The sequence below is a fragment of the Portunus trituberculatus genome, chromosome 23 (genome assembly GCF_017591435.1).
Source record: "Portunus trituberculatus isolate SZX2019 chromosome 23, ASM1759143v1, whole genome shotgun sequence".
Lineage (NCBI taxonomy): Eukaryota > Metazoa > Arthropoda > Malacostraca > Decapoda > Portunidae > Portunus > Portunus trituberculatus.
In genome coordinates, this window is record NC_059277.1 from 7,062,266 (window position 1) to 7,074,769 (window position 12,504).

General features: G+C 45.2%; 2 protein-coding genes across 2 annotated transcripts in view; both read left to right on the forward strand.

Moving 5' to 3' along the window:
- Positions 1 to 10,834: 10,834 nt before the first annotated feature.
- Positions 10,835 to 11,869, forward strand: LOC123507615 (basic proline-rich protein-like). Its single transcript, XM_045260629.1, has one exon. The coding sequence runs from the start codon at positions 10,835 to 10,837 to the stop codon at positions 11,867 to 11,869; it is 1,035 nt and encodes a 344-aa protein (XP_045116564.1).
- Positions 11,870 to 11,888: 19 nt separating this feature from the next.
- Positions 11,889 to 12,504, forward strand: part of LOC123507616 (proline-rich extensin-like protein EPR1) — a 40,017-nt gene continuing 39,401 nt past the window's right edge. The window contains exon 1 of the mRNA XM_045260631.1: positions 11,889 to 11,974. Coding sequence (XP_045116566.1) covers positions 11,889 to 11,974 — 86 coding nt within the window. The remainder of the gene's footprint in view (positions 11,975 to 12,504) is intronic.

The following is a 12,504-nucleotide window of genomic DNA, read 5'->3' on the forward strand; positions in this document are numbered from 1 at the left end:
TTTTTTTTTTTTTTTTGCTATTTTAAAATGTAGACACTCTTTTCTATCCGTATACTACACATCTACCTTTTGTTTTTTTTTACCTTTTTCTTTTCTGTTTTATACTATTTTAAAATGTACACACTTTCCTATCCTTATACCACACGTTTACCTTGTTTTGTTTTTATTTGTTTTGTTTTTGCTATCTTAAAATATACACTTTTTCCTGTCCTTATCTTATACCTCACATCTACCTTTTGTTTAGTTTTTTCTTTTATGTCCTTTGTTTTTGCTATCTTTAAATGCACACTCTTTTTCTATCCGTTTATCACACATCTACCTTTTATTTCTACCTTTTTATCGTCTATTTCTGAGAATCTGGAATGTGTACACTCTTCCGTGAACCATCCACATGTCTCCAGTTTTGCGTTCTTTCTTCGTGTTCTTTTTTTCGTTTTTCGTGACGTTATAATTTGCTCCTCTACCCACGAAAGGTATACTCTCTTTGACTCGTATTCTTAAACACTTCTGCGCTTCACCTCCACTTTTTCAAAAGACTTTATTTAAATTTACACGAGTTTTTTAAGGTGTTTTTACGGTTCTAGAGGCAGAGTGACAAGATTTCTACATCGTTAACCGGAGAAACACTCTTGAAAACCTCGTTAATCATCTCTGTGGGCTTGGAAAACAGTTGTGGGGAGACAACAAAGCGTTTCTGAATACGGATTAACCCATTCAGTACCATGACGCGTTTCCATATTCATTCTACTTAGTATTTGGTGATTTTATGCAGCTTCGGATACTCATGTGGGGGGATTGAAATATTGAAGACTGTGGCCATTAATCTTCTGACCTCCATAGACCCTTCCTGATATCAATAAAATGGTCTAATCGTACGCAAATCTCAAGGTAAAAATGTGTCCCAGTACTTAACTTTGGGACACGAATAAGGACTGAAGTGTTAGTGGTGGGAATGAAAATAAGGAAGAGCTCGGTGTTATAAGTAAGAGGTCAGTCGGGAATTGCCTCCAGCGCTCTCATCAATCACTATTCACCGCGTGTTTACTCTCTCGTCTCCCTGCGTCGCGTCAGCCTGCCTCGTGACTCTACATTGATCCGTATTCTGAAACGCTTTGCTCTCTCACCACGACTGTTTTCCAAGGCCGCAGAGATGTTTAGCGAGGTTTTCAAGAGTGTTTCTTCTCTTAATAATAATCTTGTCACTCTGCCTCTAGAACCGTAAAAAAAAAACATGCTTTAAAACGTTCTTCTCTATCACCATGACTATTTTTCAAAGCCGCAGAAATGATTAGCGGGGTTTTCAAGAGTGTTTCTCCTGTTAATAATGCAGAAATCTAGTCACTCTGTCTGTAAAACTGTAAAAACACCTTACAAACTCGTGTCAATTTAAGGAAAGCCTTTTGAAAGAGTGGAGGCGAAGCGCAGTAGTGTCTGAGAATACAAGCCAGTGATCAAAAGCAAGGATTTGTTTGGAGGCGAATTTGACGAGTTTGTTGTGAGTGTATCGGCGGGAGTTCAGTGGAATGTTGTGATTAGCGTGATGTTGTGTGATTTACGTTCAAGTTGTGTTTGATTCCGTGTGTGTGTGTGTGTGTGTGTGTGTGTGTGTGTGTGTGTGTGTGTGGTAGAGCCTGGTCTCCTCCTACCAATAGTCACACGTGCTCTGATGTGCATGGAGACGATTAAAGCAAAGATACGGGGGATGAGAGAGAGAGAGAGAGAGAGAGAGAGAGAGAGAGAGAGGATTAAAGCAAAGATACGGGGGATGAGAGAGAGAGAGAGAGAGAGAGAGAGAGAGAGAGAGAGTTGATTGATTGATTTGAATGCACCAAAACAACGGGGAGAGAGAGAGAGAGAGAGAGAGAGAGAGAGAGAGAGAGAGAGAGAGAGAGAGAGAAACTGATTAGAAAGGTTTCCAAATAGGAATAACACAACAAAGAAATTAATAGAAAAGGGAAGAGGGAAAAGCGAGAGAGAAAAGACCATTCACACAGATGGAGGAATACGAAAGAAAAATAAAATAATAGTAATAACAAAAATAAAGATAAACAACAACAACAACAACAACAACGAGACAAAAACGCACACAATCACTAATGGAAGATTGCGTGTGTTGTAAATTCTTCTAAACCTTGATTTACGTAAAAATACAACGCAATATTTCACACACACACACACACACACACACACACACACACACACACACACACACACACAGAGAGAGAGAGAGAGAGAGAGAGAGAGAGAGAGAGAGAGAGAGTGGAGGTGAAACAGAAGTAAGAGGAAGGCTAAGGATTTACGGAGAGAAATGAGGGAGGGTGGAGGAGAACGGAGGAGGGAAAGGGGAAGCGGTTCAGGAAAGTAAAGTAAGAGATTGGAAGAGGAAGACGAGGAGGAGGAGGAGTAGGAGGAGGAAGAAGAAAAGGATATATATTTTTCTAGATTTACTTAAGTCTTAGGTAATCCGATAGAAGTTAGCTTTACAAATACATTAGATAGCCACACGTCTAGTAAACATAATAGGAAGAAGATGAAAGAAGGAAGGAAGGAAGGAAGGAAGTTAATAGAAGAATACAAATTAAGCAGAAAACTATTTGAAGTCTCGCTAATCATTCTTTTCACTAATTGACAAAAAACGCATCAACAGAACAGACCCTATATTGTGTCACGTATAAAAAGTATCGTTATTGTTACCATGGCACTGTGGTCTTATAGGAAAAAAGCCATTGTCTCAGATTTAAGATTATTATGGTGTTATTATTATTAGCAGCAGCAGCAGTAGTAGTAGTAGTAGTAGTAGTAGTAGTAGTAGTAGTAGTAGTAGTAGTGGTGGTGGTGGTAGTAGTAGTAGTAGTAGTAGTAGTAGTAGTAGTGGTAGTAGTAGTAATAGCAGTAGTAGTAGTGACAGTACTAATAACAGCAGTAGTAGTAGTAGCAGTAGTAACAGCAGCAGTAGCAGTAATAGTAGTAGTAGTAGCAATAGTAGTAGCAGCTGTAGTCGTAGCGGTAGGCGGGGGTTCAGTGGCCTGGAGCCCCTGATACCTTCGTGTTGCGCTTCTCGGAACGTATTAGTTTTTTTTAAGACGAGCACGTGCGGAAGTTGGTAGTGGCAGAAGTATTGAGAGTAGTGGTGGTAATTATAGTAATAGTAGTAAGAAAGGGGTAATGGCAGTGGTGATGGGAGTAATAGTAGTAGTAGTAGTGATAGCAGTAGTAGTAGGAAAAATATACGTAGAAGTAAGAGGTACAATATAAGTAGTAGAAGTAGAGAGAGAGAGAGAGAGAGAGAGAGAGAGAGAGAGAGAGAGAGAGAGAGAAAAGCAACACCCGCAAACCGGAAGGAAAGACTGAATTCTGTCAGCATGCACGAGGCAGCCCCCTCTCCCCCTTCACACGCACACACACACACACACACACACACACACACACACACACACACACACACACACACACACACACACACACACACACACACACACACACACACACACACACACACACACACACACACACACACACACACACACACACACACCTTGATCTGTGGTTTTTGCCCCTCTGCCAAACACTAGAGTCCCTGGGGTTGCTTAGTACGTTGTTAGGGACACGGCAAGGCCCTAACACCTTCAATACTGAGACGCATGTGTACCTTGATGTTTGTGTGTGATGAAACAATTTGCATTAGGAAGGGTCTATGGAGGTCTGAAGATTAATGGCCAGAGTCTTTACAGTTCTAATCCCAACATATGTTTCTTAAGCTGTGTAAAATCGCCAAGTAGGAGAGAGAGAGAGAGAAGAAAAGAAAATAGGTTAGCTTAGGTTAGGTTAGTTTAGATTTGATAAGGTTTGTGTTGGGTTAGGTTAGGTTAGGTTAAAAGTTAGATAAGGTAAGGTAAGATTAGGTTAGGTTAGATTAAGTAAGGTTAGGATAGGTTAATTTAGGTAAGGTTAGGTTAGGTTAGATTAGTAACATCACAAAGGGCAGGAGGAAAAAAGAAGGGCAAGATTAGAACGCAGGACTGGGCAGGTGTTATGGAAAGGTAGTGATTGATGCGCCGCCAGACACTGATTGATTAGTTACTAGTTAATTACCACCTACACCCCCCCGGCGACCTATTGCGATGCTGATTGTGTGATTAATGACTTGGCTGTGTTGCTGTGGTGTGTGTGTGTGTGTGTGTGTGTGTGTGTGTGTGTGTGTGTGTGTGTGTGTGTGTGTGTGTGTGTGTTGGTCCATCTGGTGTTCCGTTTTCTTTTCTAACCCCTTCAATACTGTGACACATTTTTAGATTGAGATTTGTGTACGATTAGACTATTTTATTGGCATTAGATTAGTGGTTCTGTGGAGGTTACAAGATTAGTGGCCACAGTCTTCACTATTTTAATCCCCACATAAGTTTGTGAAGCTGTATGAAATCACCAAATAGTAAGCAGAGTGAATATGAAAAACGCGCCATGGTACTGAAGGGTTCAAGGGAATCCATGCTCTCTTAGGAACTTTTCTCGGACACAAGACTCAAGGATTTTTTGTTGTTTTTATTGATGTTTTTTTAATGATAATGATAAGGATAGCAATTTTCTCATATTCTTAATTTTTTTTCAGACCACCACCACCACCACCACCACCACCACCTACAACAACACCAATGCAGAACTTCACTCCCCATCCCTCCTCCCCTTCCTCCCTCTCTTCTTCCAGCCACACTCAGGTGAGAGATTGATCTTTTCATGTACTGGGGTGTGTGTGTCGTTGTGGGGGGGAGGATGCATACATATATACATACAGACAGACAGACACACAGCCAGACAAGCATACATGGGGTTGGTCTTATAATTATTTCTTTCAAAGGTTATTGTACGAGTTTTTATCTTTATTTACTCATTTCTGTAACTAGTTTTGATTTATTTTACCTCGTGATTGGCTATACGTGTCGTCATTCGCTTTTAACCCCTTCAGTACTGGGATGCATTTTTATGATGAGTTTGAGTATAATTAAACGATTTTTCTGACATTAACAAAGGTCTATGGAGGTCAGAAGATTAATGGCTACAGTCTTCACTATTTTAACCCCTTCAGTACTGGAACGCATTTTTACCACGACTTTCGGTATAATTAGACGATTTTGTTTACATTTAGAAGGGTCTATGGAGGTCAGAAGATTAATGGCCAGTCTTCACTATTTTAATCCCTGCATAAGTTTTTGAAGTTGACTAAATCACCAAATAGTAAGCAGAATGAATGTGAAACGTGTCATGGCACTGCAGGGGTTGATTTCACAAAACACGACATTTAAAGGCCACTGATGTTGTTCAAGTTTTGTTTCCTTTCGTTTTGCTTTGGCTTGGCTTGTTTTGTTTTGGTTTCTCTTCCTTTATTACAACATCATCGAGTGTCACTGAACATTGAGCATTGAACCACGTCAGTCTTTAACCCCTTCAGTACCATGACGCGTTTCCATAATCATTCTCTTTACTATTTGACGATTTTCTTCAGCATCGGAAACTCATGTGGGGTATTAAAATAGTGAAGACTGTGGCCATTAATCTTCTGACCTCCATAGACCCTTCCTAATGTAAATAAAATGGTCTAATCACACCCAAAACTCAAGGCGAAAAATGCGTCCCAGTACTGAAGGGCTTAATGGTGTGACTATCTAGTGTGTGTGTGTGTGTGTGTGTGTGTGTGTGTGTGTGTGTGTGTGTGTGTGTGTGTGTGTGTGTGTGTGTGTGTGTGTGTGTGTGTGTGTGTGTGTGTGTGTGTGTGTGTGTGTGTGTGTGTGAAATGTTTGTTCGTTTGTCTGTTCCTGTTTCTCGGTCTGTCTATCTGCCCATGTCTTGTTCTTTATCTCCTGTTTTTTTTTTTTTATCTTTCTTTGTTCATCCAGCTATCTCTCTTGGTCTCTGTTTCCGCCTGTCACTCGTATGTCTGTCCGTCTGTCTGTCTGTCTGTCTGTCTGTCTAAGTGTTTAGTGCAGTCGAATCTATTCTTCCTGTCAATCTGTAAGTCTTGCTTTGTCAGTGCAGTCTCTCTCTCTCTCTCTCTCTCTCTCTCTCTCTCTCTCTCTCTCTCTCTCTCTCTCTCTCTCTCTCTCTCTCTCTCTCTCTCTCTCTCTCTCTCTCTCTCTCTCTCTCTCTCTCTCTCTCTCTCTCTCTCTCTCTCTCTCTCTCTCTCTCTCTCTCTCTCTCTCTCTCTCTCTCTCGTCTTTAAATCTAAGGGAAACGCTTGCTTTTTTCCAATTTTTTCTTGTTTTTCTCATTTTTACGAGGTTGAAACACGCAATATATTTCTCACCTCTGGAAAAGAAGATAAAAAAGGTGAATGAATCTTGTTTTTATGCATATACAGGTTTGACCAATATTCTCTCTCTCTCTCTCTCTCTCTCTCTCTCTCTCTCTCTCTCTCTCTCTCTCTCTCTCTCTCTCTCTCTCTCTCTCTCTCTCTCTAAGTTTCTTCTTCCTTCCTTTTTTTTCTTTTATTTCTGTTTTTCTTTCTTGTTCCTCTATTTTTTTGCTTTTCATTTTCTCTCCTAGTTGTATTTTTCATCTACGTCTCTTGTTTTCCTTCCTCCTTCTTTCCTTCCTATTTTCCTTGCTCTCTCTCTCTCTCTCTCTCTCTCTCTCTCTCTCTCTCTCTCTCTCTCTCTCTCTCTCTCTCTCTCTCTCTCTCTCTCTCTCTCTCTCTCTCTCTCTCTCTCTCTCTCTCTCTCTCTCTCTCTCTCTCTCTCTCTCTCTCTCTCTTGTCGGTTTGTCATATTTTCCTCCTTTCATTGTATCGTTCTTTCCTTCCTTTCAGTCATCCATCGATCTTTGCTTTATTCCTTCCTTCCTTCCTTCCTTCCTTCCTTCCTTCCTTCCTTCCTTCCTTCCTTCCTTTCTTTTTTTCTTTTTTTCTTTTGTCTTCTTTCCTTCCTTCCTTCCTTCCTTCCTTCCTTCCTTCGTTCCTTCCTTCCTTCCTCTTTTTCTTTCCTCCTTCCTTCCTTCCATCGTTCAGGTAAAGGTTCCGCTCTAGAGGTGCAATTAGATAAGCTCTTTTCACTTTTTCCTTCACTCAGCAAGGGTTTAATGTGAGTCTGGACGCCACTGGAAATGGTTCAGGTGAGGAATGCCAAGGGATTATTAAACGGCTGAAGGAGAGAGTAAACTGGTGAATATTAACTGAGTGGTCCCCGGATATTACTGGAACATGAGCTGGAAACTGCCTGGAAATGACTGAATGTGTGGCCGGGGATGAAAAAAAAATGTGTCCCCAGGAAATGACTTAGTTCTGGACGTTCCCCTTTTGCCTGGAAGTAGGAAGTTTAGTTGATGATTTTGGATTGAAGTAGATGAAGAGTGACTGGATTGTGAACTTGAGTAGGTGTTAATGACGCAAAGAGTCTTAAAATTAGTGAATCTGCTATAAAAACGTGTCTGGAAAAGGTGAAATCTGACAAATATATAGCTGGAAGTTGATAATTGTGCAGTGAAATAGGTTAAAGAAAAAAAAGAATGATGATTGTGAACTTAAGTAGCTGTTAATGACTATAAAATCTTAGAAAGTAGTCAATATGCGTTTAAAATGTGTCTGGAAAAGGTGAAATCTGACAATTGTGTCGCTGAAAGTTGATAATTGTGGTTGAAATAGATGAAAAGTGACTTGATTGTGAACTTAAGTAGCTATTAATGTCGAAAAGAGTCTTAGAAATTAGTGAATATACGAAAAACCCAAGGAATGAAAAATTATGCCCTGGAAACGATAGTTCTGGATGTCCCCCTTTTACCTGGAAGTAGGAAGTTTAGGTGATGATTGTGGATTAAAATAGACGAAGAGTGATTGGATTGTAAACTTAAGTAGGTGGTAATGACGAAAAGTCTGAAAAATTAGTGAATATGCGATGAAAACGCGTCTGGAAAAGGTGAAATCTTACAAATGTATAGCTGGAAGTTGATAATTGTAAATTGAAACAGGTAAACAAATGATTGGATTGTGAACTTAAGTAGGTGTTAATGATGAAAAAAATCTTAGAGACTCGTGAATATGCGATCAGAAGTTGAAATCTGGCAAATTTATAGCTGGAAGTTGATTATTAAGGATTGAAATAAGTGATAGAAAAAATGAAAATAATGAATTCAAGTAACTATTAATAACGAAAAATCTTAGAAACTAGTGAATATGCGATACAAACGTGTCAGGAAAAGGTGAAATCTGACAATTGTACAGCTGAAAGTTGATGAATTATAGGGCGAAATGGCTGGAAATTACTGGATATGGTCGGAAATGCTAAGGAAATGACTGGGTATTGACTGAAATTGCCTGGAAATGACTGAATGCACGATGAAGTGTGTCTGGAAGCAATCAAATTTTAGCTGTCCTATTATTATTATTATTATTATTATTATTATTATTATTATTATTATTGTTGTTGTTGTTGTTGTTGTTGTTGTTGTTGTTGTTGTTGTTGTTGTTGTTGTTGTTGTTGTTGTTGTTGTTGTTGTTGTTGTTGTTATTATTATTATTATTATTATTATTACTACTACTACTACTACTACTACTACTACTACTACTACTACTACTACTACTACTACTACTACTACTACTACTACTACTGCTGCTGCTGCTGCTGCTGCTGCTGCTGCTGCTATTATTATTATTATTATTATTATTATTATTATTATTATTATTATTATTATTATTGTTGTTGTTGTTGTTGTTGTTGTTGTTGTTGTTGTTGTTGTTGTTGTTACTACTACTACTACTACTACTACTGCTACTGCTGCTGCTGCTGCTGCTGCTGCTCTATTATTATTATTATTATTATTATTATTATTATTATTATTATTATTATTATTATTATTATTATTATTATTGTTGTTGTTATTATTATTATTATTATTATTATTATTATTATTATTATTATTATTATTATTATTACTACTTACTACTACTACTACTACTACTACTACTACTACTACTACTACTACTACTACTACTACTACTACTACTACTACTACTACTGCTGCTGCTGCTGCTGCTGCTGCTGCTGCTGCTGCTGCTAAATATGGAACAAATTATCTGGAAATGCTGGAAATGACCTGAGTTTCCTTGTATATATTGCTGGAAATAGCTCAGAATTGTCTGGAAATGGCTGAATGTGGGATGATATGAGTCTGGAAAAAAGACAGCTAGAATTCTGACTGTTGTGCTGTTGAGGTGGATGAAGGTTGGCTGAAAAATGAGTGACTGTGAACTGAAATGGCCGCCGTGGTACAGTGGAACCACGCGTGCTTTGGGGTCCGAGGGATCTCGAAGCACGGGTTCGAATCCTGTCCACGGTCCGAGTGTAGGTTGGGCTTCCTCACTCGGGCTGCGGTTTCCTAGCAGTGGGCTTTGAGATAGGAGGTGCCCCAAAAAGTATCCCCTTTGACCCATAAATTCCCGTGAAAAAGCCCACATTATAAATAAAAAATAAATAAATAACTGCCTCTGAACTGGAATGGAGTTTGAAAGATTTTGACTTTTGAAGGAGTGTTTAGCAAGTTGAAGAACAGACTTGGCATGATTCCGGGCAGAAATATAAAGTACATGAGATTCAGGAGATGGAAGGCTCAAGTACCTTTTGTGGGCAACCTCTCTATACTTGAATGCTCCCTTCAGCAACACATCAAGTATCATTCCAACATTAAAAGGAATCATGAAAAACGCTTCAAATACCACGACTCATGCCACAGAGAGAGGTAAGAGGTGGGGAGGGACCATTCTGCATTGCTGTCCTTCACTTCCCTCCTGCAGGGCAGCCCTCTGCCTGGCCTGGGCCACCCTTCCCTCCTCCCACCCTTAGGGCAGCCTCTTGTCCTGGCCCGGGCCACCCCTCCCTCCTCCCTCCCACGGAGCAGCCTCTTGGCCAGGCCTGGGCCACCCCTCCCTCCTTCCACACTTGGGGCAGCCTCTTGGCCTGGCCTGAGCCACCCCTCCGTCCTCCCTCCCACGGAGCAGCCTTCTGGCCTGGCCTGGACCACCCCTCCGTCCTCCCTCCCTTGGGGCAGCCTCTGGCCAGACCTGGACCGCCCCTCCCTCCTCCCTCCCTTGGGGCAGCCCTCTGGCCTGGCCTGGCCACCCTCCTCCTCCCTCCCTTGGGGCAGCCCTCTGGCCTGGCCTGGGCCACCCTTCCCTCCTCCCTCCCTTGGGGCAGCCCTCTGGCCTGGCCTGGGCCACCCCTCCCTCCTCCCTCCCTTGGGGCAGCCCTCTGGCCTGGCCTGGGCCACCCCTCCCTCCTCCCTCCCTTGGGGCAGCCCTCTGGCCTGGCCTGGGCCACCCTTCCCTCCTCCCTCCCTTGGGGCAGCCCTCTGGCCTGGCCTGGGCCACCCCTCCCTCCTCCCTCCCTTGGGGCAGCCCTCTGGCCTGGCCTGGGCCACCCTTCCCTCCTCCCTCCCAGGGCAGCCCTCTGGCCTGGCCTGGGCCACCCCTCCCTCCTCCCTCCCTTGGGGCAGCCCTCTGGCCAGGCCTGGGCCACCCCTCCCTCCTCCCTCCCACGGGGCAGCCTCTTGGCCTGGCCTGGGCCACCCCTCCCTCCTCCCTCCCTTGGGGCAGCCTCTGGCCAGGCCTGGGCCACCCTCCTCCTCCCTCCCAGGGCAGCCTCTGGCCTGGCCTGGGCCACCCCTCCCTCCTCCCTCCCCAGGGGGCAGCCTTTTGGCCTGGCCCGGGAAGGCCCTCCCACCCGCCCTCCCTTTGGGCCTTCCAGGCCTGGCCTGGCTGCCCCTCCCCCTCCCAAGGCAGCACTCCCTCCCCCTCCCGGCTGCCTTCCTCCCCCCCCCCCCCACCTAACCTCCCCCCTCCCCCACAGGGCAGCCGTGTGCCATGTGGGGCGGGCTGCCCCGCTCAGTCAGGGAAGTACTCCTGCAGGGTGGAGTACGCCAGGGTGATCAGGGTCAGGGTGTGCCCAATGGAGAGCAGGCTGTCCAACAGATCAAGGGACAGCCTGCCTCCCCCGACCCTCCCCTGGCCAGTCCTCCTGACCTACAGGGTTCCCGCTGCGGCGGTGGGGAAGGGTTAGTCTCTCCCTTCCCCACTGTGCGGTGGACGAGCCCTGCTCCCTCGTCCACCGCGGGGCTTTTGGCGCTCCTGTCCTCCTTCCCCTCCTGCCCTTCTCCCGGGCTGGGGACCGAGACCCACAGGCCCAGGCCGTCCGGCTCCGGGCTGGCCCCACCTGGCCAGCCGCAGCGGAGCCGGCCTCCTGCCAGGCTGGCCCCACCTGGCCAGCCTCAGCGGGGCCGGCCTCCTGTCCCGGGCTGGCCACCACCTGGCCAGCCTCGGCGGGGCCGGCCTCCTGCCCAGGCTGGCCCAGCCTCGGCGGGGCACCTCCTGTCCCAGGCTGGCCCCCCAGCCTCGGCGGGGCAGGCCTCCTGTCCCGGGCTGGCCCCCACCAGGCCAGCCTCGGTGGAGCAGGCCTCCTGTCCCGGGCTGGCCCCACCAGGCCAGCCTCGGCGGGGCCGTCATCCTGCCCCGCCTTGGGGACAGGGCGGCCTGGGCCTTTACGGGGGGGTCTGGTCGGCTGCCCACTCTTTTGCCATTGCAAAAGAGTACTGGGCAGCCCTGCCCCCCGCGAACACCCTGCCCCCTGGCCAGGCAGAGGAACAAGACGGCGTGCTGCCTCGCCGTCGTGCGCCTCACGCCTGCCAGGAGGTCTCTCAGGGTCATCTCCTGGCAGAAGACTATCCTGTCTCCTGCCAGGCACTCGACCCTGATGGGTGTTTCCGGGTCTTTGGCGGCCAGTCTGCCCACCTTCAGACTGGCCGCCTGCTCCGACGCGAGGGGCTTTGCCCCCCCCTCGGTCCCCTTAGGGAAGGTGAAGGAGGCGATGGAGCGCCTCCCCTTGCCGCAGCAGCCCGGTGACCGGGGCCGGGACATCCTGATGGCGTCCACCCTACCCTCGCCCAGCAGGCTCAACCTCGCCTCCACACGCACTGTTCGGCTGCTCCTGTTCCCCATTCCTAAACTGTATGAAATAAAAAATGTACCTTGGTTCAGTTTGGGCTGAGTTTGGAAAAGCAGGATGGTGGTGAAAACACCGGCTGTGTGAGTGAGTGAGTGAGTGAGTGCGTGCGTGAGTGAGTGAGTGAGTGAGTGAGTGCGTCAGTGAATGAGTGAAGCAAGGAGTAACGTGAGTGACGTCAGTGAGGGAATGAAGAGGCTTAAGACGCACATATGGAGGTGATGGCGTTGGTCAACTTGTTCACTAATAAGACAGAATAAAGAGAGAGAAGACACGTAGAGGAGCAGAATCAAAGTTATGTGGAAGGACCTTAGGCTCAACTCTTCCAATGAAAACTACTACTACTACTACTACTACTACTACTACTACTACTACTACTACTACTACTACTACTACTACTACTACTACTACTACTACTACTACTACTACTACTACTACTACTACTACTACTACTACTACTACTACTACTACTACTACTACTACTACTACTACTACTACTACTACTACTACTACTACTACTACTACTTCTTCTTCT

What these genes read in the sequence shown, in the direction of transcription:
- LOC123507615 (XM_045260629.1), top strand. Translation starts at nt 10,835, where the DNA reads ATGTGGGGCGGGCTGCCCCGCTCAGTCAGGGAAGTACTCCTGCAGGGT.